This window comes from Sturnus vulgaris, chromosome 8 (genome assembly GCF_052056855.1).
Source record: "Sturnus vulgaris isolate bStuVul1 chromosome 8, bStuVul1.hap1, whole genome shotgun sequence".
In the NCBI taxonomy this organism is placed as follows: Eukaryota; Metazoa; Chordata; class Aves; order Passeriformes; family Sturnidae; genus Sturnus; species Sturnus vulgaris.
Window position 1 is genome coordinate 25985587 of NC_142250.1, and position 24752 is coordinate 26010338.

The following is a 24752-nucleotide window of genomic DNA, read 5'->3' on the forward strand; positions in this document are numbered from 1 at the left end:
TTATCTGTTAGCTACAAAAAGGTAACATCTCCTCAGAACAAATGCTATAGAGACATTACAAGAGTTGTTTTTAATGACTATAAAGCAAGAGCAACTGAGGGCCCTAAGAACCTCAGGCACCTGAGGGAAAAGATCTTCTGGTCATGAAAGGAAAGGATGAAATAAGTTTTTTACAGCTCATCCAGATGAACAAAATCAAAGAAGCTTCCAGATTACAAACAGTAGAAATAATGTCAGAATAAGACGAAAACTATAATGATCTAACATTTTTAGGCAAGGAAGTTTTAATGTAGAATAATTTCTCCACTTGCCAGAATCAGAAGAAATCATACTCTCCCTTCCCCTGAATTTGTTTTTTTCCATTTAGAAAATAGGCACTTTAACTGGAAGCACTAGAGTTAAAATTTAAGCTGATCTAAAAACTTAACAGCCCTGGGCAGTAAGACAAAACAAACTGCAGGCACAGCATGAGAACACCCTCTGCATTCCTTGTGCTGAGGCAGAGGTGAGTATTGCCTAAAACCAGCTCCACATCTGGCTGCACCCAGAGCATCTTCTTAAACAAGACACTGCCTTTCTCTTGCCTTCATTCTTTCCTCCTGATGAAAACCCAAGGTTTACATTTCTGCTCTAAGGAATACCCCCGTGAGTCTCCTGCATTTTGGACTCCCAGTGCAGTGTGGCTGGAGTGACACGAGGTGTGGAACCTGTGGGGAAGGTATTCAGGGACCATATTCCAGCTCCATGGGATCCCTAAGCACAGCTGGGATTGGGGGAACAGCACCTGGACTTGTTCTGGCACAGATCTCCACCTCTGGAAAAACAGACTTGAGGAGCTGTTTCAGGGAAACCTCAAAGCATGTCTCCTCTCAAATGAGTTCTTCCTCAGAGATTAAACCCTGCAGCTTGGCCACAGCAGAAGGCTCTCAATGACAACAGTATTTATTTTCTTTTTGAGCTCTACAGATTGTGCTGGGTAAGAGAAAAATATGTTATATTGCAAGGAAGAAGGAACTGCTGAGCATGCAGCAGGGGAATCACACAGTCCTGATAGCCACAACTCTGCAATTCATAGTGCTTTATATTTGTACAAGAGAACTGATCTTGGTTTTGTTACTGTTCTTGTCAATCAATTTTGAAGTAGGAACCTAAATCCCAACTCTTCTCAAGTAACACTGGAGAAATGGCTTTATTTTATTTGCACAAAATCTCTAAATAATTGTGTGCCCTTGTGCCCTGAATGAAATTTGCATATATAATAGTCTATTATGCATACATAATAGTCTTGTAGTTTACAAAAATAATCAAAATGCACAAAACTTTACAATTAAGGAGGAACATGGCTCACAATTCCTCATAGCGAGGAAATGAAAATGAACAATGTGAGGCAAGGTTTCTGGAACAGAGCACTTTGTAATAATTTTCCAAATGTGTCTAGAAATACCTTGCAGCAATTAGCATTTTTCTGGGCAGTATGTTTCACTGGAAATTAAATAAATACAAAGAAGATTGCAACACTGCTGAGTGGAACAGCAAATACAGTGGGAGCTGGCTAAGCATGACCTACATGTGTGTTTAAAAAAGCCTGTGGTGGACAATTGGGCTTGAGCCAACCACAAAACAGGGCCTAACTAGCCAGAAGGCTCAGATTCCCGCTTACTCAGGGTTTAGGAACTTCGGTTAATCTTTACTTTATGAACAACTTCCATTTTTTAATAAGCTAGAAGAGTTAAAAAGAAATAATGGGAACTAAATGGATTAGCTTTTAATAGTCTCCCACGCCCAAGTTCCCCGTGGCCTCTTTAGAAAGGCAAATAATGAAATAAACATCCCTCTACTGTTATGACAACTCAGTGTTCTCAGTATGACTGGCTAGTCCCCAGATGTGCTCTGCTTGGGGACTTGTGTCACTGCATGACATTACAGTTCTGGTCACAGGTGACTTCCACCAGCAGCAGCAAACTCCCCCACTGACCTTATTTATCTGGTACAAAGCATGTGAGCAATCTAAAGAAGACACTACCATATCATCAAAATGTCTCATCTTTGGATGCTGGATGTTTTGGTAGCTGCCTTAGAGAAGAAATAAACTGCTTTAAATTTTTAGAACCAATGAAATTGGTTCTTTTGCTAAGTCCTGCCTCTTTATTTTTAATTATACCATTTTGGTTTTATTTTTTAATTCTAGATTTTTTGAGTTATATTTTTTATTCCTTCTTCAACCAAAGATGAATATTCTGAATATTTGTAATTGCATTTAGAGACAGTATTTGCACTTGAGATAACTTTAGGGGATGAAATAGTATCAGACAGAGGAAACAAAAGAAAGGCATAAAAATTTCCTGGCCACTTCTAGTAACATTTCCAACACCAAGTCCCATAATTTCACAAATCTAACTGTCCTTGCACAGTTATAGTGACATAAAACTGGAAAATCCAGTAACTGACTGGAACTTCAAAGCATGATGAGGCTGTATCCAGAAACACAACTACGAGCACTTCCCTCTGAAATTCCACAGGAATCAGATGCAAAGAGATAGCATTGCCCATTTCTGTTTTCATTGTTTGGGTTTTCTTTCCAGGCAACAGCAAAGTGCAAAGAAGCTCACATATGGATTCCATCCCAAAATAACACTTGTCTGCTCCCTGAAACTATTAAAGCTAAGGATCATGGGACATTTACAATATAATTTCTTTATAATTATTTTGGTAAGTGGTGTGCTTTTTTATAAGCTCACCCATTCTGCAGACTTGACACGCCCTCTCCCTCCTCCAGTGTCTAAAGCACTAAAACAAAACAGAGAGAGCCACACTGTGCTGCCCTCTGTCACACACAGGTCCCAGGAGGCTGCTCAGACACACCAGGACAGACCACGGCCAGCAGAGCCTCCAGAGCTGCCCAGTACATGGAAACACCACGCATGGCCTGTCCAAATGTGTTTCATGAAAAGAGCACTTTCAGACTGGTAAAGTCAATTAATTAATCATTTTGAAGCAACTTTAAATACAGCCAACTAAACAGATGAACAGTTTCAAGTCTCACAGCCTTGTTTATACAACATTTCCACCTGTTTGCAATCACTGATGATCCAGTAACAATTAAGTGAAGAAACAAGATTAGCAGTGAATAGCCCAGAGTCTACAAATTTGAACAAGCTAAAGTACATCTTTAATCCATGAAATCAAAACAACCAATTGTCAATCCTTTTGCTTTGTCATTATTAAAGTATATACTGTTTTTTAATCCAGAATCTCAGTCTTTAGTAACAGCTAAAATCACTTATATCATCACCATAAGGTGCTCTGAAAACAAACTGAAGTACAAAACTATGAAGCAACTTATTTAATACTCTATCAGCAGTCAGTAGGAGAACTAAGATTAGGAATCATGATGACACATGCCCTGCACTAGCCAGTAAACAAAGAGAGCAAGAAAAAACCCCAATAATTCAAACAACAACAGAAGCCCCACATTCAGGATGAGAAGTCTCAAATTATTCTGATGCAAAATGGTAGAAGCATCCCAAAGTCAGTATGTTTAACAAAAAAGGCCATTTCAGCCTTACTGCTCTGTTAAGCCAAAACCACAGATAAATAAATATAAGTGCAAATACCTGTTTCCTGGATCTTGGTAACTGTCAGTAACAAGAGTGGATGGAACACCAACTTTTTCCATTATTTGCTTTAACTAGATGGGGTTGCTATTTAAACCCTAAAGAGCTATGTGAGATAATCCAGAGGGTGCCTAGATGTGCTCACTCCAAGTTAAAAAATAGACACTAGGGCAATTTGGTGGCTCAGAGTCAACCTAGTTCTTGCCTAATTACAATCACATTAAATGACAGCACTCCTCCAGCACAAATGATCTAGTGATTATCCTCTACCCGGAAAAGTCAACAAGCAGCACACGAGGGAGGTGGCCTCACAAAGCACACACACCAAGGAAAAGCCTCCCAAGAGCGACACATCCATTTTATTTCCGAATTAAAATCTGTGTTGCCAATAGCACAGTAATGCAGTATCCTCTTACCAGTGACCTCTGCTAGAGAATGAGCAACATGTAGCTTGCATATTAATTCATCTTCAGAGCTCACCTCCAACAGGCGCCAGCAGTGTTGTGTAACAAGGTCTGACAGCAACACCAGCTAACCAATAGCTTTGTTAAAATTGTCAGAAATTCCTTGAAGATAAAACCCCACCAATTCTCCTCCCCAACGGATTTTTCCAATTCTGTATCTACTAAAATTTGATTCTGAACCTTCTTGCCCATGGCATTCAGATATGACTATGATATAGTCATCATACTCTGAGTCAGTATGCACTGCACCAGTTAAACCAGTCTCAACTGGGACTTCTGCCAACAATTATTATATGTTGAACATCATCCATCAAATATGATACAATTAGAAATGCAGCACCTGAAAAAACACATTCCAAGTAAGAATGACCACTGTAAACTGTGACTATTAGAGTGGCATCTTCAGAGGTAATTTTTAAAATTTTTTAAAAGTTTCATGGCCACGAGAACATTTATATATATTTATTTTTAATGTAAACTATTTTGCTTTTGGAAGCTTTCACTCTTATTTCATCTGAATTCTTTCATCTGCATTCAAGCATATCAAATATGGTGTACCTCATGAGAACAAGAATGTTAAATTGATTGGTCTAAGTATCTCCACTGGTATTTAAGTAAGCATGAAGCAAACAGTGAAACAAGTTTTTTAAATTTCACACTTCAGAAAACTAAGCATGCCTAGCAGCATTTAGAAAATCTGCTGAATGAGTCTGAGTTCAACTAGGCTTTCACCATAGGTAACAAAAGCTAGTTTACTTATGCTCATCTGTAAATGTGGCACAGCTGCCTAGCTCCTCCAGCCTTTCAGATTGGGTCCACAAAATAACTTTGACCAGCTTTAAGGTAACAAAAGTATAATAGGTTTAAATTCAATGTTCTAATTGGTATTGCTTCTAAGTCACTTTAGATTCATGTTTTCAATAATTTTTCCTTTAGCTGCTGGAGTAAGAAAAAAAAAAGAGTCCGAAAAAAAAAGACTGAAAGAAAAAGAGAAGAAGAAAGAAAAGAATCTTGACAATGACACTTTGTATTTTCTATTTCTGTTTTTTCATAACATTTGCAGTGCTTCAGCAATATCCAAGAGTCAGAGCATACCTGAATCTTAGTGAAACAAATTTACATCCTGCAACTCATGGCTGTGACCAGCACCTGTATTCTGCATCTGAAGCATTAATAAAACACTAAAAAATATAATATCAAACACCAAGGTGAAATAACTTCAGTCATACACTATCATGTTAAGTTTGCACTTTTTAAAGTAGCATCACATCTGTTAATACCACGACCATGAAAAGTACCAGAAATAGAAATCTGACAACATTGCTTCTGGAATGAGGTTGTTTCAGATTCTCACAATACTGGATTATCAAAATAACTCCCATGAAACTGGTATACCAAAGCCATTAATAGCACAGATTTATACTACAGTCTTGGCATCAGGTTCTCTCATTCTCTCCCATTCCCTCCCTCTCTCTCTCTTTGAAAGAGGATAGCAATTCCAAAACAATATGTGCCTCCCCTTAATGTATTTCCAATGTTGTGCTTTCCATTAAAATCTGAGATGCTAGCAGCATTCCTGCTTGGTATGTTTTGCATAAGACATTTCTAGATGCTAAAAACAGGTATCTAAACTTTACCACAGACTAATTTTGGGCTACCAGATCTCAGCTCCTAGTGGGAAACCCTTTTTTACATGACTGTACTCCCATATTCCATAAGGAAATTCTTTCTGAAAGTAAGGATTTCTTACACAAGTAAGGGTAAACATGATGAGGATTTGAATGTATGAGCTCTTAAAGACAAGCACGCCTTCCTTTGGATCCTGTACAACATTTAGCAAACTGTCAGCACTTAACCACAACAAATGTTAAGGAAATACTTAGAAAAAAATATAGGCATTACTCTGACTTGATTTCCATCAATCTGAATCAGGAGTAACACAGCTAAAGTTTTAAATAAATTTATGACACAAAGGTAAACCTGTCAATGACTGCAAAAAGGTGAAGATTTTTTGACAGGCAATGGTATAAAATCCCTCTCTTCTTACATGCTATATATAGTTACATTCATTAAATGCTTCCACATCTGACAAACCAGCTGACAAGAGAGATTCAAATAATGCCACCACTTAAGACTTGTTGCTCAAACATATTCACTGGAAATTGGAAAGCTTCAGAAATGCAACACAGGATCCATTACTTAGCCCTGGACACTGCAACCTGCACAACCTGGCAAATCATATGATGAATTAAGGCATTTTTCTCAAATTAGATTCCACTTGGAGAATCAAAAGATATCTAACAGTTCCAAACCACTTCCCCAGAAATACCACCAATGTGAATCACAAATGCAACATGGTATTTAAGCCTGAGGTTGAAAAGCTTGACTTCTTTTTCTGTTTCTACATCAGACACACATTTCCCCTTCTGCTGAATATCCTCTGATTATCACACTGTATGACTTCTCAAAATAACCAAGCTAAACTTTGAAGATACACCTCCCACAAACAGAATACTGACAATTACTAGATGCTGCTGTTTTTAACTCTGTAGCAGTCCAGACATCTGATAAGGATACAGACTTCGTCTTTTATGCCCTATGCTTGGAACCTTGAGAGCTGTGGACTAAATTCTTGGCTCAACCAAACCTCCAATGTGATCTTGTGAAAACAACCTAGTGCCTGCACTTTGATTCCCAAACTATAAACTAAGAGTGATAACATTTGAAATCTATCTTCTTTACTTACTGTAATTGTTTTACAGCAAAGATGGTTTTAGGTACACCTAATAGTGAAAAGGCTGGGCCCTTACCTAGTGCTCCTGCGTGCTCCTGTGGTCACACAGTCACACTAGGTGTAATTCTCAAACTATTTCTGACCCCATTTGATTTCCTCCTTATTCATATTTGTGCATTGCAGTGTCTAAGGCTCTGCTTTCCCAGTGTGCACTGCAATAATTATTATAAAACCTCTGCCACTGAGTATTTATTGACTTGAAAGCTTCTATCCAAAATCTGACTTTGATTAATCTTTGCAATAAGAAGCATATCCTCTCCCGCTCTAGTATATGTATCTCAACTCAGCTGTTTGCAAACTCCTGCAGGCCAATACTGTGCTATCTCCTAAGCTCTCTTCTACCAACACTTCCACGCAGAAGATAAGAACAACCTTCCTGTTTTACTAACAAACAAAAAAAGAACCCCAAGAGATGTGGGGTTTATGTTTATTTTGGAGCTTACCGGTGATAGGCTTCCCGGCGGTATTTCTTCAGAGCGTGCCCATCCATGTTTGCAGGGAGATCTGCTGCATTCTGAAGTCTGTCGCTCCATGAGGTTGTCATCTTCAAATGCTTACTTCTTTCTGAAAGAGATAGAAAAGCTTGCTTAAGTTCAAGGTTTGTTTTGCCAGAAAATTGTCTGTTTCCTGGTATGAAGGAATTCCTGTGCCACTCAGGAAGTCCTGAGAAGTACCCAGTGGAATGACCTGAGTATGCAGGTCAAGTAAGATACTGCTCTTTGAGATGTTAAAACAGCGAGCTGGGAAGGCTGTTCTACATGGCTGCAAAGATATTCCTATCCATTGTGGTGAAAATGCATTTACAAACAGAGACTGCTGGATCTCAGGAAACTGGAGTTTTTGAACTCTCTGTGCTTCCAGGCAGACTCCCTGGAAAACACTACACTGGACCTATAACCTTGGAAAAGACTTGTAAATATAAAAAATGAGTTAGAAATCACAAATGTGTAGTAGATTAGATGTGTGTATTTTCACTGGGTGATGGGTTTTAAATTTGAGGTTTTTACAGTATAGTGGTAGTTAGGAGACAAGATGGAAAATTTTAGGTAGTGTCTTTCTTTCTATTCATCTTCTTCTCTTCCTTCTTCTTCACGGAACTTAGGTAATTTCCTTTAGATTGATCAGTTGAAAGTCACTCTAAGGGTCATAGGAATCTATTATTGGGTCAAAAGTATAAATAATATAAGCATTAAACTTTTATTAGTCTGTTTAGCTTTAAAAAGCCTTGAAACAGGCTCAACTTAGAGCCATTTTTCCTACTTCTAGCAAAGAGCTAGAAGTGCTGCTATGCTTTCTGTAAATTTTGATAAGATATAATAAACATCCAAGTCCAAACACAAAAAACTGGCTCGATTGCCTTTCTAATAATCCTGGCTCCAAACAGAAACAAACGAGACTAATGACAAACCACTAATTAGTGGTGCAAAAGCTCAGCACACTCTTACAAGAGACCTTATTTTCATTGCTGAAAAGGGGTATTTTTGATGCTAAAGTTACCAATATGCATTAGCTGTAGGTGATGGAAAACTCTTTAATACATGAGATAAATTCAGCAGTGTAAACCGTACAAGCCCCACTGGGACTGACCTTGCCACTTTTACCACAGAGTGAAAACAAAGAGCCTTGTCCCTGGCCATTTGATCTCTAAGCAAAGACAGAGCTTCAAACTGATGCTAAATTAGCAGAAACAATTGGAAGGAAAGTAGAAAGATGATCCTTTGTCCTCTGCAGGTCACACACATTCAGGCAGAGCAAGAATGCGCTGCAAACCTGTAACATGAGCGATGCAAATATTCACCAGCAGATCTTCACAAACATGAGCACCCCTTCTCAAGTGCTGGCTGTGACAACCAAACCACAGACAGTCTCATCAGGAGGGTCCTGCTGTGAAGAAAGAGGGGCACCTTTCCCAATTTTGTTATTAGCACACTGGGGCAATCCTGCTTGCCTGCTCCTCCAGCCAGACACATGTGCTGCTGCATTCCCTGGCACAAGGTGGGGTTATGAAGCAGCCCCACGGTGGCTCAGTTCAGCTCACCAGTCCAAGTCCTCCTCTATCAAAATCAACTGACCAAAGGTGAGGAAAGGCTAGTACTCCCCACTGGTCAGCTGAAAACCAGGCTGAACCAGCTCAACCTGCCACAATGCTGTCATTAGAGCTGGTGGGGAGAACAGGGTGGAACACACAACCCACAGTGATACCAAATTGGGTATTACATGAAACCACATTCTTGTGTAACCCACACAACTGCACTGCAGGCCTTGGCTCGTTTGCTCTTTTTAAAAGAAACAAAACCACCCACAAACTACATGGGTAATGATACAGCAACTACATCTGGACACCTCTAAAATATGACTGCATTCATTCTACAGAAAGAAATTTAATGATTCCACCAAAGCAGAGAGCAGAACAAGTGTTCAATCCAGCACTAGAAGTCACAGCACTCTGTGTCACAGGCATACTCCTCAAGGAAATCTGTATAACTTTTTCATTTTAAATTCTATTAAAGAGCAACAGTTCCAATTGTCACAGCACTTCTTAGTATATTTATGTACTAGCTGCTGGTCATAAACATCAAACAGAGAGCAAACAGCTTGTCTGTAAAAAATACGTTCCTCCTCCTCTTCCAGCATTCTGTGCTTGTCTCCAAATCACTAGAACCAAGGTTTACAAATGCATCTTCTGCCACATCCTAAAGGTCACCAAATTCAGGCCCTGGCAGGCAGCCCAAGAGACTGCATGCCATTGCTGAGAGCTCTCCCCCTGAATTCCCTGCAACACACCCAGGAGAGGAGGTCACCACAGCGAGGGGGTGACAGGCCATTCCAGCCAGCCACAACTTCCACAACAGGGCATGCAGGGAGAATCAGCTTCCAAAATAGCCCCAGCCACAGCCATCAAGGGCTTTACAAGTAATTACCAGCTATCTATTTAAGCTGTACCCAAAGGTAGACAGAAGGCAGCACAGGACACAGAACTCAATACCCTCAAGCACCGACCTGTTCCCATTTCACTGGGAAGGCAGGGCACTGCCTGCAGCAAGGCTCCTCTGGGACAGCAAGGGCTGCTCAGGAGAGGAGCAGTGTCCCTGCAAGGTTCACACACTCAACCAAGACATGCAGCAGAGGGAGTGATCTGGTAAGACCTCAAGACAGCGACCTACAGAAAGGGCTTGTGCTCTCTGAGTGTGGAAAAGCATCTACCCCATGGACATTTTAAGATGGTCCAGATCATCACCACCTTGGCCTGTTTTAGCCTAGAGCTCCAGATTCAGATCTGAGAGACATACTGAAGGCCTCCAAAAGGCACGTTAAAAAGCTCTGAAAAAACCTGTTGCATGGCTGGCCTTAGATAGCTCTGGGTCTAGTCTTCCAGAGAAGTCCAAATCTAAGCTCCTGCTGTTTAGAAGGGGTACACCACCCAGCCAGGCACATATCAAGATTCAAAGATTTACACCCACAGACTATGCCAGAGACACTGTGTTCTGCCAGCCTCTTCCCATTTCTTCTGCTTCCCATCACCACAACACCACAGCAGATGCTGACACAGGTACTAAGCCAGGACTGCTTCCAGAGGCCATCCATGCCAGACATCTGACAGCATACACTGACAGTATCCTACAAAACACCCTAAAATCCAGATAGCAGAAGAATTTTAGTAGGCTACCTTTATAATATCCATTCTAAAATAAGGAATCAGTGAAGCAGTTTGAGCTCCTGTGTATTGAAAACCCTCCTCTACAGTACAAGAAATCAGACAGCATCATTTTTTGTGTGTTGGGATTCAAAAAGCTGAGACTTGAGGAAACCACAAAAATCAGAGTTTCCATAATTAAGAAAAGAAGGTCTGAATTATTTTAATAATCTAGCAGTATTTTGCTGTAGATGCAATCAACGCAGTTTGCAGGCAGGATAAAGTTTGTAGACAGAGGCAGTATCTTTTATTATTCCAACTGGTATGGCTGGAAAAAACAGACAGGCTCTTGGGTACACAAGCCTATGTGAGTTTTCAAATTCTAAAGGTTCCTCTAATGAAAAATATTATCTCTACCTTCAGGCTTTGCCCTGATTTATTAAAATATTTCTTCTAATGTTCACACAGCATTAAGTAGCAAAAAAATATGCTACAGGTTTCTATTACACATATTCAAAGGCAGGCTTTCAGCTTAGCAGGCTCCATTGACACTGTGACAACAGCTTGCTGCCATGAAACAAAACAGTGACAACTGACAAAATATATTGTGAGGGATCTTTGCCACCTGAAAGTCTTACTCATGCAAAAAGCCTCATGGACTTCACTGAAATTATTCTATGCTTCAAAGGCACAAAAATAAGCCTGCTTGCATGGGTAAGAAACCTGGGACCTGGTCCCTGAATGCAAATTCCCTCTTCCAAAAAAAAAAAAGAGAGAAAAACAAGAAGGATAGAATCACTCCATACACTTGTAAGCCACTGGAATAAACATCTAAGAGAGCAGGCAGACAGCCGGGCAGGATTCTCAACTCCAAGCAGCTGAAATATGATGCATCTTTCTTTAGTTACAAATCTATTTTTGCAATCAATAATCTGTAAATAGTTTCATATAAAAATAGAAATCTTTACATAGATAAAGCATGTCAGAACACATCCACATAATTTATTGCAAACATGCTCCTTGCTTGTGCTGTCTTAATTAAGCATCTGATAGCATTTATGGTACAGGATTCCTTTTGAAAAGGTATTTAAATCTCAACTGCAAAGTTTTGATACAGTTGTTGCCTAGCACGTATGTTTTGGTCCAAAAGAACATTAAATTTTTAGCATGTATTTTGAATTAAATCTATTTGTCAGATTTTAGATGGTTTAAAGTATTATCCATACTGTATTTTTTCAAATATTCATATAAATTAAATAAAATGTTCCAAAGGATTTCCCTTCAAATTTTACTGTTACTTTTAAAATATTTTTGGGCAGCAAATAGTTAGAAATTTCTGCACCTGATAATATCTGACATGTTCATGCTAAATGCACTGACTGCCTCTCTTTTTTTTCTGAGTTCATCTTGACACTTTGATGATGCAATGCCAAATCAGAGACACACACACTAAAACACAGAGATGAACAAAACTCTGGTGACAATCCCACGATTTTCTGGAGATTCTCCGAGAGCTTATACAGCTGGAAACAAAAGCATCCCTAACTAAAGCCAAGGTTGTAGCGTACTCACACTGACTCACCGTGCACTGCATCTGCCTCTCCTCACGTGTTCTGCCTCAAGAATCATTAATACCTTGGCAGCACAGCCCACACACGTACGTGCACAGTGGAAAGCGAATGGAGGGAAAAGCATCACACCCAATGCTCATTCCTTAGGAGCTCTGTGTCTAGCCAGAGGCTGTGGGAGTACAGACGAGTCTCGTGACGCCCTTGCCAAGCCTGGAGCAGCTCCTGGCTCCCCACTGCAGCACTGCTCCACCTCGAAGTGTTTTGTGAGGTCTTAGCAAGGGAGGAGAGAACCATCCTAAAATCCTGAGGACCAGAAAAAGCAAAGGGAGCAGGAATAGGGCTGGCTTATTCGTGTCAAATTCCTGGTCTGGGTCATGACACAGCCTCACGAACAGGGGAGGGGAAGGGAAAAGCGATCTTTTCTGCAGCTTAGAGGACCATCCATGTCAGGGTGGTTAGGAAAAGCGAGTGATTCACTTTCTAGGAGCATTCCACTAGAAGGGCAGAAGTAGCTTGCATCTTGCTCAGGCTAGACACTTGGGACAGCAAGCACTGAAGGAGGTGAAATCCACACAGGTTAGCATTGCGCCTCCTCCATCCTCTGGGATGAAAAGGGGCCAGGACTGCGCCATCCCCCTCAATGGCACCTCCCAGTGCCACTGTGTGCCTAGCAGGGGCTAGGCAGGCTCCTGGCCTCACCATTCTCACACCTGCAGTCCCGTTCACCATAATACATACATAATACAGGCAAGGCAAAAGTGCTGTCCCCATTTTTCAGCTAAGGATAGCAAGACACAGAGAAGGTAGTACCACAGAGCAAATGGGAATCAAATGCAGAAGCACTAATTCCTCAGTCCCTGTGCTAAAAGTCAGAGCTCCTAGTGCTGTCAGGATGAATCACAGATACACTGCATGTTCCTAGCACAGTATACTTTAACACAAACTCAAATTTCAATACTTAGCATCAACTGGCAAACACAGAGAGGTCAGCCTGTACTTCTGCGTGACAGAAGCCACAGAGCAGCAGGCTTCTGATGGGCTCCAAGAGACAGGGATTGCATGGATGCCAAATGATGCTCTGATTTTATTCTGAACTGCAGCCCTAGACACTAGCTCTGTTAGTTCACAAAGCTCCTTCCCTACCCTCACAGCCCTGGGATGACAATTCAAACCACTCTTGTCTTTTACTGCCAACACTTCTTCTTGATGGCCAAAGGACAACTGTTTCCAAAAAGTGTTTTTAATTAGCGATGCTTTTGGAAAATTACTGTGTCCATGACTTGAGAGATAAGCAGTGATGCTTGTAAATTATCTAAACCAGAAAACTGATTTTTTTTTTCTCCCTTCCTTGTGCCTAAAGTTAAGTTCTTCACTTGAAGATCCTCCATTTCAGTGTGGTTGACTATCTGACAGCAAGGCTTCACGTTCATTATGGCAGGATGGGCAAAACACATCCTTCATATTAGAATATTAAATTACTTCCAAGACACACTTCAAAGAGTACTCTCATCTTAATGGTAATTAAGGTTGGCTTTAAGCAGGATAATTCTGTATACTGATTGTAGGGTATTAAAGAGGTAGAGAGTTGCTGTTAAGAGCCTGTTAAGGTTAACCACAGACATGTGTAGTCAGTTTACAGGTGCCGCTTGTGGTATCCAAAGACCCACTGGATTACATTAGATTGATAACACTCTCCTTGCTCCATGAATCATACTAAACCTCCCAGCCTACAATCTCTAACGTTGGCTCTGACTCTTCCTACAGGAAGGGGATAGCAGTTACTCTTGGACGCCACCACAGCACTTACATCATGAAGCTGCTTTTTCAAGAGCATGCTTTCAGTGAAATTGGTAAAGCATTCCAGTCATAGGTTCATCTGACTATGGTCTGACTGACAGACAATGGTATCTCATGGACTATTTCTGAATAGGTAAAATATAAGAAAGGAGAATTCTACTCATCCCATTTATTATGGGATTTGATCTCGTTTTAGGTTGAACTTTATCTCCGTTTTAAAGCCAGATGCTAAAGTAATGTCCGTGTATCAAATACGTTATAAAATATATTTAACATAGCCCTACTTATTTTACACAGATTTTTTTAATCAGAATATTTCTACTGACAAGCATACCTATAGAGTGACTGTGCAACTCCTGGACCTCCAGCAATACTCCAGGACCCAAATGAATTAAACACATTAGACTAAAACTCAGAAATACATTAATCTGGAGTTTCTTCTTGAGTCCATCCATTTCTATCCAAGGAGTTCTATTCTTTCAGGAATTCCAAACAGCACTAGTTCATTAAAATATTTTAAGTATTATTTAATTATCATCAACATTATGCATGATTAGAATAGAATTTGGAAAATGATGAAATCTGCAGTGCAATTCTGCAGAGCAAACTTCAAACCTGACCCTTTCTGAGTACCATGAGACCATCCATTCTCTTCATCTATCTGCAAATTAGTTTAATGCCTTGAAACAGGAACTCCATTCTCCAGTGAGCTAACAGGCATATTTTCTACATTCCATATAGCTTGTGCTTCCCACTATCTCTTCCAGACCTAGCATATTAGTTATTTCCAATTTACTGCTTCTTACACAAAGAGCTTGTCAGGGGTAATGGTATTTCTCCACTTCTCTAACTCTAGTGTGCTCCATTCTTGCAGCACTAGAAAAAAAAAAGAAGGACAAGGACCATACTTAAGGAATGTGAGACTTGATCCAGAAGCACAAGAGCTATGCCACAGAGAAGAATTAGCAAACGTGAACTCTCAAAGAAATGCTGCAGCTGCAGGTCAAATATGATCCTTAGATGTACAAGACTACCAAGCAGGACTCCATTGTCTCTCTCTGCCACTGACACAAACTCTGCTGGAAAACTGTCTTCAGCCAGCTTGCCTTCATTCAAAATGACACTGATTATACTGAGAAAGCAATAAAGCTGGGAGAGAGAGTAAGGCTGGAGTGGAAGGCTGCCAGTGTACAGAGAGTAGCTCTGCAGGTGATTTGAAAATGGTCTAGAAGCATTTGCACACAGGCAAGCAGCCTGACTGTGGAGGGCTCCCAGACTAGCAATGACAGAACAAGACCCCGTGACTGGAAGTTAAATAAATCAAACACCACCAAAATATGAACAGAGAGGAGAGTTAGCAAATTTCTGAAATACTTTTTCCATCATGAGAGGGCTCTAAATGTAAAGTGTGGGGGTGTTTCAATCAGCCCTTTTTTTAACAGAGTCAAGAATTAATGCAGAAAAGTCAAATGGTCTGAGCTATACAGCAGGGCAGTCAAACAGAGTATCATGCCTCAGAAGACTCTTCCTCACCTTATACCCCAATGCCTCAGTGGATATAAGGCTGAGGCACAATCAGTATTCAAAAGAAACCTCCAGAGAGTGGTTTCACATGGACAGAAGGTGAATGGATAAACAAAGGCTCTTCAGAGTCAACACCAATATAAACCATGCACCCTGATGGCTCTGGAAAACTCTCTTTTCCTTGGGAAAAGGCCTTCAGCAGCCTGCAGCAACCTCTGCCACGGAGGTTCCCAAACTCCTGTCCAATTGAACACCTACCAAAGGCAAGCACAGACCCGGCTACAAAGATGTTCTCACTACCTTTTGTTTCCAGCTGTTAAATTCCAGCAAGAAACACGTAACATAATTCAAACATTTTACTCACATTGTTTATCCTGTAAGCAATTGCTGTAGTTGCCCAGAATCCTGAAAGATTAAAAACTAGAGGTGAATGTGATCCCTTTGCTGTAATACAGCTCACCCTACAGAAATTATTTATAGTATATTTATTTTAAACTATTTATCAGTGTTCCCATATATTTGCTTTAGCTGAAAAATTGTGCAGTAAACTTTGGTGCCAATGCCCACCACAACAGGAATTCAATGTTTGAATGATACCTGCAAATACTATCTTTGCTACACAGATGAAGCCTGACAGCGTGCCAGCCAAGCTGTAGGTTAACATAAAGATCACAAAAGGCAGAAATGTCAGCATGGAAGTATACACACTGAGTTCTGCAAATCAGAAAAGGAAGTCAAGATAATTTTTTTTTTATTCCAACTCTTTTTTTTTACATCAGAACAATGTGCTGGCAAGAACAGACAAATGTAATCCTCGGTACTCAGCAGGCAGAGCACTTCTCCCCATTCTCAAAGGAAACTGCCAGTTTCTTTTCCCTTCCCTTGTCATCCCTAAGTAGTATCACTGATGCTCAGCCTGTTCAAGGGTCTATTCCTAACTCAGGACAGCTGAACACCGTGTGAGTCACAGTTCCCAAAGGGACGAACAAGATGAGATGTGCCATCCCCAGAGAGAGAACTGGAAAGCCATCTCACCACATACCAATTTCAAACCAAGGAGCAACTGCCACTCTAACCTGCTATTAAGGATCATACAACAGTAGCTCTTTCAGCAGCAGATCAGAGTGTTTCAAAACAATGATGCTTTTCATTAGATTCCACTGTGTTTCGGGAAGCAAACACAGACCTAACAGGCCTTTCCAGAAGCATGGGAGCAACTGACAAAGTATTTGAGATGCACAAGCGGGCTCAGTGGCACAGTCATTCTGAGAGCATGCAACCAGGACAGCTTGGATAATGCAAACAGCCAAAAGTTCACTTCATCTACTGAACACGGAAGCTGAGGGAGGACATTTTTATTGTCTTCCCTTACTGACTGAGCTTACTGGTAAAAAAACCCTTGTCTCTGAAGACCACATCCCTGCTTCATTAATATTTTATGGGAAAAGCAAAGATAGTGAAACTTCATTTTAGCTTTTTTCTAGTCTTTAAAAAGAAGAAGGATGATTTTTTAAAAGACATTTGAACTCTCTTCATTGCAGGTTGGGCCCTCTCTACACATTTATGGGCTACACAAAAAGATGTGACAGCAGAATCAGAATTTGAACCATCTCTTCAGGCTGGAAATATGAACTCACATCTCCCTCCAGCCTCAGCAGAAAGCATTCCCTGCTCAGCCCCAGTGAAGAGAGCCAACTGGCTGGTCAGCCTGAGTCCCAGGGCTCTAGACACAACACTTGCCAAGGGACATGCTGCTGAGTAAAGAACTGGGGAACACTGGCTCCTCCCTCATTAAAAAAAGGGATTGTAAAAAAGCACTGAGATCAACAGCTGAAAACAATCCAATAATTCTGAGAACTGCTCTGTCAAAACCAGTGAGAACTTTCTTTCCTTGCTAGGAGTTTTCTTTTCCAGTGCCATTCCCTTCTCCTCCCAGCTTCTTTAAGGAAAAAGCTGACCAAATGCTCATATACTAACCTGGTCTCTCTTCTTTTTGAGAACTTACCCAACAATAAGAGATAGATCTTCAACAAATAAACCCATCTTTCAAAAAAACAGGTAACTGTGGAACTATGCCAGACATAGAATAATATCCAGCAAAGCAAGTGACTTCATACACAAAAGTCAGCCAATTTTCAACTTGCTATTTTTTCACAAACCCCAAACCAAAATAATGAAACTCTGCAGCTGTAAAGGGCACTGTGAATATAAATACAGAGATAATTTAGTAAGGAGGATCCTGATTCTCTGCTATCCTAATTTATGGGGCTTCAGACACATACTAGCCTAATACAGACTTCCTGCTTTCATCCATAATAATGGTTACCCATCTCCCTTCCAAGAAGCCTTGCCTGAGGCTGATCCAGCCTTCCAGGTAAGAACAGTCTGTGTGTAGGCTCAGCTCATCAAAATCCACCCTGGGATAGCTCTCATACTCTCCTCAAGTGCTCACAAAGCACAGAAGTACAACCTCCTCCTGCTCTGTGCTCCTCCTAGTTGAGTACCTACAGGTACCCCTGCCCTGCAACCTGTGACACACAAAAGTCCTCTTTCTTCCCAAATCAGAGGCTGGTACCTAGCACTCACCATGCAGCTCACAAGGCTCACCCAAAGCCTACCCTGCATTCTGTTCTCAGCAGGCAGCAGGTCCCTGCTGACATGAAACAAGCCACACAGACCTACCAGCCCAGCAAGCACAAAGATGTAAAATCGGGGAACGTGAGGATGGTACATGCTTTGAAGTGCTCTTAACATATGAAGTTCTCCTCCTCCCATAAAGAGAACAATTCATTACTTTTCTGACCTGTTTTTTTAATCAGAGGCAAATATAGTAATTATAGTCTGCCTGATTACAAATGAAATTACAAATCTGTCCTAAGGGCACAATACTGTCCCCACCTAGATGCTATCAGCTCCCAAATCTCATTTAATCTTGACAGATGAGTAACATTGAGGCACCACTACAGGAAACTCTACAAGTAAATTAATTTTACAAACACTTTCTTCAGTATACACAAGCTCTTCCAAAACACTGCTGATTTGTACAGCTTTTGTTAGGCATCCTGTGACTAAATTAATCAGTAAAATAACTGAACATCTATGATGACTTGTGCTCTTGCTAGGTTTCTGGCTTCTCTTTGATAACCTAACTGACTCAGCTTTATCAAGTGATTCCAAAGACCTACATTAAACCGTTTTCCAACTGAATCAAGCTCTTTTCTTTGGAAACTTCTTATTATCTGTCCAAGCAAAACACAAACCACTTAGTTAATTTGGGGAAACAGCCACCTTTCCATGGGCCATTCAATTCCCCAGGTTTTAATATTAAATCAGTCCTGCTGACAGAAGAGACTGTTCCCTGGCAGGAGCAGAGGAGGACACAGGGTGTTGTCTCTGCATTTGTCTCAGCATAAGCAGTTCTCAGAAGGAACACCATGAAGTGACAGATCTACTTCATCAGCTGCAAACTGGAAGAAACCTGCCAGCCTGAAGGGTGAGAGAACATTAACAAACAACTAAGAAGGCATCATTAGCACATCACCTGAGCTGAGAGTTCCCAACACTGAATCTTCCCTCTGGCCAGGACTTCTCTCTTCAGGGAGTCTCAAGTATCCTGTCGATGTAAACTTGCAGATACATTCAACAGGGCAGTCTTGTCCTGCTGCAGATGAGCAAACAGCTTGGATCCCCTGGGTTCTGAGACACCTTTAAAAATATCTGTCCCTAGCAGAGCAATATGAAAAGCCCTGATTCACCCAGGACTTATTTTTCAGTGTATTACCTGACCTGCTGTAGCCACTAAAAAAAAAGAGCTGACCACACGCCCAGCCAGCACAAAGCCTCCTGGGCAGCCACAGAAATGCCTCCTCCTAATTGCTTTCAAATCAGCAAATGAAAAACTCCCAGCCTTGCTTTGAGCGTCACAACATGAGAACACAGTTCTCTACATGTTCTAACCTTTCCAATATTTGTTCCTGACCCCACCAGCACTCATTGATTTATGAGGCCTCACAGTGCGTTTTATTACTGTCTTTGTTAATATCTACTCTCTACATGTCTGTGAAGAAAAATGTGGTAGATGAGTAAAACACTGTTAGTTTTTCATCATCTGTTCCCTCCTGATTGCTCAAGTTCAGCAAGCAGAGTATTTTGGCCTTGGCTCACAAAACTGCCAGTGCAATATTGAAAGAGAAGTTAAAACACATGTAAAACGAGAGGTTAAGAACCTACCTAATCTCTTATCACATAAAAAAAATAAATAAAGGAAAGGTTAGATTGCAAATGTGTTATTAACTAATTCTTAGAAAGGCTACAGAGTTATTTTGATCACATGTGAAAAAGTCCCCAAATTACTGAAAGCTATAGATGGACACTCCATCTCAGATCACAGCAAGTAACTCTTTCCAATTTGTATAAATTTGCTCATAAAATATCACACACATCTGCTGACGATTCCAGGAATGACATTTTAAACATACTTACTCCCTATAAAGTGATTCTATTCCAATAGCACTATAAGGACAAATCTAATAAACAACAGAACATGTGCAAGACACATTCTGCTCAGAATGTCTGCAGTCACCAAGTGGTTAAGGGTACATGGAAGCTAATGCCTTCTAGAGGCTAAAATCACATAATTAACTTAAAAGGACTCAGCAGAAGATCATCTGGTATACCAGTCACTGCTTAGGAGAGACACTTTTGGAAGAGCACGCATTTTCAGATAGAGAAGATGAGGTCTATCTCTACTTACCTGAACCACTCACAGCTCTAGACAAAAATGCTCATTTTTATCCTTTTTCCCTAGCAGAGCTCTACCCAGCCCTGAATGCTTAAGTCTTGCTTTTAATTACAGGTAGAATACAGCGATCTGCTGACCACTTCTTCCTTCAGAGAGACCTGGCTCACGCGTTTGCATTTTCCTTTAGTCTATGCGTTATATTCCTTTTCTTTTTTTTTAGACAAAGGTAAGCAATGGGGAAATGCAGCATTCCCAAACACTGAAAGACTCGAGACAGGCGGTTTTGCTGACCTGCCCTTAAACATCACTGATGCACTGACTGATACTTGCAGCATGAAGTGGAAAATGAAATTTGACTCCTACCTCAGTTTCCAAACAACAGAACTAACAGATGATTTAGCAGTCTGGCTTGCTTCTATGCTAAATTCCTCTTTGCAGCTTCACTCAGCCACTGGTATTCAATGATGAGAAAGCTACAGGAACTGAACTGGAAGAGCAGTTTCCAGGGTCAGTCTCAAGTTAACTGATGCTCAGAACACCTGCAATTTATGGTCAACAGATCTTTTTTTTTTTTAGGGAATGAACTCATCCTGACCTAAAGAACACACTGAGAGTAACACTATAAAAGTGGAACTGAACAAGCAATGAAAAAGAAACAATTACACAGCTATTATAGGCATCTATTCTTAAAAACTCTCAGGGAATACTGCATAGGGTGTCAGAAAGGACATGATTTAAGTAGGATAATTGGGACCAAATTTTACAGCCCTTTCCTATGACTTCAAAGGCCATCTACATCTTTGCATAATCTTGAAATGGAATTGTTTTGTAACATCTAAAAAGATCAGCGAGAAACATTTGAAATACCTTTGCCAACATGTTTAGCTGTTCCTTTGGGGGTAAAAAAAAGGTATCTTGGAGACAGAGAAAGCAAACAAAATCAACATTAAAAGATTATTTATTTTTGATCGCAACTGTTCTATTTAATGACTTCCAAAATTACCTATGCTGCCTGCCCTTTGGTAGCACTTATTCTTAGATGTTGTTATTGGTAATTGCAGTGTTATGATTACAAAGCTCTGGCATAAACCTCAGGACCTCTTCTGGGTTTCTAAGAGCAGAATATTCACATGCTCTTCTCTGACCTCATGTTCCTAATTATTCACTGTGCTTGCCTATATGTAACTCACCACCAACTGAATCAACCCAAACACCAGCAGATTTCAGCTAGTCTAGAGAATTCTGGGGCCTTTATGCTAAACCATCTTCAGTCTTTTGAACTTACCTTCCTTTCCAGGTTTCTTTACAAAATGACTACAAAGTTTCTCTTGTTATACACCATGGCCAGACACCCTGCATTTGATGCAAATACCAAAAGGAGCATGGTCCAAGCAGTCAAGCATAAACTGATTCCCATCCACAGCTAACATTCTCCAAAGGAGATAAGGAATACTGATTTCAGCAGCAAACACTGCCTGAACAGCTAAACACTTCCTCTTGAACCCAGTGGACACAGCAGTGCAGGCAGCAGCTGCTGCCAGGGAAAAGGCAGCAACTCACACAAGAGAGGGAAAACCCATCCAGAAGGTCTCACAATCCAGATATGGCCACCACAACTGCCAAAACTGGACCATACCAGCTGGAAAATATTTTGGGGAAGTGCACCTTCCCGGAAGGTTCAGTGAGAAGTTGCTTCCTGAAAATCTAGGAAGAACGTACCTTAAGAGTTTTCTCTATTATGCCAATGTTAACAGGGAGAACTACAAGGCCTGGGTCAAAGCCAGCTAATCCAAAGGCCTGCTCTTAAATACACAGTGGAAAACCACTCTACTTTAGAGCCTCCTGGAGAAACATATACAGGAAATCTCTGTTTTACTCCTTCCTCTGAACCAACTGTGCCAAGCAAGGTTCAACGGTAATCTTGTAGTAACCACATAAGCAAAATAGCAAGTCTTTGACAATATCTGAAACACAGTTAGGAGCTGTGAATACTTTATAACTAAATTAAGCTAAGTTTGGACCACATAATGACTTCAAGGAGCTTTTGTTTTCAAATAAATCACTTGTGGTGAAAAGAGCCAGAATGGCAGTTACAGCAACCACAACTGCCTTCTTATTTACGGCTGGGTACAACAGGAGCTGCACTAGAGTACACTGCTTCTGCACATCTGTTTCTACTAACTTCACTTTTGGGCCACCTTCCAATCTCAGAAGAATCACATCTCCTTAGACCTCCCTTTCTTCTTCCATCCACCTACAGAAGCTCTGCCCACACATTTTTCAGTTTCAAAAGAGAAACCAATAGGTTTCAGTCCCAGCATAAAGGTGTCTCATTACTGTGGCTCCTGTTCTCCACATCTGACGGGCTCACACCTTTGCAGAACTTAAGTCAGTTTGAGCTGGAATGATGCACAGGGTAAGAACCCACTAGTTTTCTTCCTCGGTTGTTAAGAGAAGCATGCAGAAGATCACAGTGGGGTCTCCAACCTCCCCAGTTTACTCAGAACGGCGTCTCTAGTGAAACCACCAAAAAAAGGCTGACTGTGCCGGTAAATCCCACAGCAGGTATTCATGCCCAGAGGATGATGAATTAAGGTCACTAGCAAGCCACAAGTTTAACCTCTACCATGCTGTACCAGACTTGAAAAAGTGACAGGACTAAGAGTTCTGGTACATAGCCACTCACTACTCCTATGTCTGGGGACCCAGTTGTCCAGGAAATAAATCTGCTTTTGATTTTATAGTATGGTGCACACACTGTTACACATTCAGGTAATAGTAAAGATTCAACACAGACTGCCGTGGGTTTTTTAAGCTGAATTACTCAGGCTCCCTCCTTGATCTCATACTGCCATATAAAAAATGTATTTTTCCAATTATGGCTTCATACAGGCAGGTCTCCCCAGCACCTTTTTAGCCCTGCAAACACATGCATGAGACTTAGTAACTACATTTATGTAGGCAGGTTTAGATTATCAGCTGCTTACAGTGGCTACCTTTAAGACCGATGCAATTTTTTCCAGATGCTGCTTAAGGTCTGTTTACCATACATAAAGTTCTATTTATTGTATGTGCTGGATTCTCTCTGCAGTTGTGTTAAAGAAGCAGATTCATGTTATACACATGATCTCTGTGTAGAGTGCAAAGTCTCAGGTTTTAGGAACCATTCCAGTTAATAAGTCATCATGATTAAAAAACAAAATACAGCTCATTGCTACAAGCATCATAATCATGACACATAGTAATTTCTTTAATAGCACAAAACAGACATTTTAAAATAGGAAATATTTATATCAATCTGTTCTTCGAAGATACTCATAAAGAATAAGATTCAGCACAGAATAGCCAACTCTTGAAGACTTGGATTGTGGCCATTTCAAATAAAATTCAAATTATAGTTGTGCTGCTGACACTAAATAAATAAAATTTTTAAAGCAGATGCAGTACAGACAATAAGTGAGGAATTCCCATACACTGACTTGGAAATATCTCTTTCCAAATACATCCCAAAGAGCCAGGCAAGGCTTCCCCTCCCGGGCACATTCTGTTCAGTTTTCTCTCCTATTATTCTCACTGCTGAAGAAGCCACAGCTGTTTTATATCAAGACACCCAGTGTTTGTGGGCCTGGTGCAGGGCAGGCACTGCGAGCTCATCCCAAGGCACATCACTCAGGCTGTGTCCTGCTGGGTACAGCACTATCCTCAGTTTCCCTTGGTAGAGCCAGAGTGCCCTGCTCTCTTCATGGCTTTACACAGGATGCCATGTATTTCTTATCCTGAGGTGTCTTTCAAAGGAGAGAAGACAAGGAACAGGTCTGTGGAACAGCGAGCCAGTTCCTATGACAACTTTCCACTGCAGCCTGGCTAGAGACCATTAATCCACTTTCCCCAGGCCAAGCAGCTTCTCCGTGGTAACGCTGCTTTGTGTAGGATTGTCACCAGTGCCCAAGCAAATGGCAAATTCCAGGGTACTGACCCCACCCAGACTCCCTAATTCAAAATTCCCACAAAATGATGGGCTCGCTGAGTGCAACTGCATGGCCGCACTACTGTCTCTTGCTCAAGATTTTCAGGAAAGAGCTGTGGTCAGCCTTTCTTCCTGCACCTCCTCTCAAGTCTGTATCTATAATTCCTGAAGGATTCAAAGGTTGCAGAGTCTCTCAGCTTGTCCTGGAGCACCAAACCTGCTCTGCAGCCAGCCTGCGCCATCCCCAGATAACAGCTCACCCACCCACCTATCACTTTTCAACAAGCATTATTTTATTAAGCTGAACTGCAAGTAAGAGTTATGATGTGATTAAATAAAGTTGTTTTTTCAATAAGCATAATTTAAACATATTCTAAGAGTTTGCTTCCTTTCTACTTCCAATGCAAAATAATAATATACCTGTATATTTTTGAAGGAAATAAAACACTCCTTTCAGTGTTCCCCAAAAAGCACAATACCACGTTTACCAGTAAACACCATATTAAGCGTTCTGTTAAGAAAAAAAAATCCCCTGAAAGTTAAAAAAAGTCTAGGATAAATATTTCTAGTGATTTTAAGAAGGGTCTATTAGCTTTCTCTTCAAGTTATATTAGGAATAAAACATGACAAGGAGTGACAGTTCTAG

The 24752-nt window shown here is 40.7% G+C and overlaps 1 protein-coding gene across 4 annotated transcripts in view; it reads right to left on the reverse strand.

The window, feature by feature from the left end:
- The window catches only part of NT5C2 (5'-nucleotidase, cytosolic II), a 61066-nt gene that overhangs the window by 34392 nt on the left and 1922 nt on the right, over window positions 1-24752 (reverse strand). For 2 of the 4 annotated variants that reach the window (XM_014883767.2, XM_088169286.1), the window contains exon 2: window positions 7316-7436. In XM_014883767.2, the coding sequence (XP_014739253.1) occupies window positions 7316-7416 (101 nt within the window). In that variant the 5' untranslated portion in view covers window positions 7417-7436. Of the gene's footprint in view, window positions 1-7315; window positions 7437-18939; window positions 19478-24752 lie in introns of those variants that run through there. The other 2 variants (XM_014883764.2, XM_088169287.1) reach the window with 2 other exon arrangements.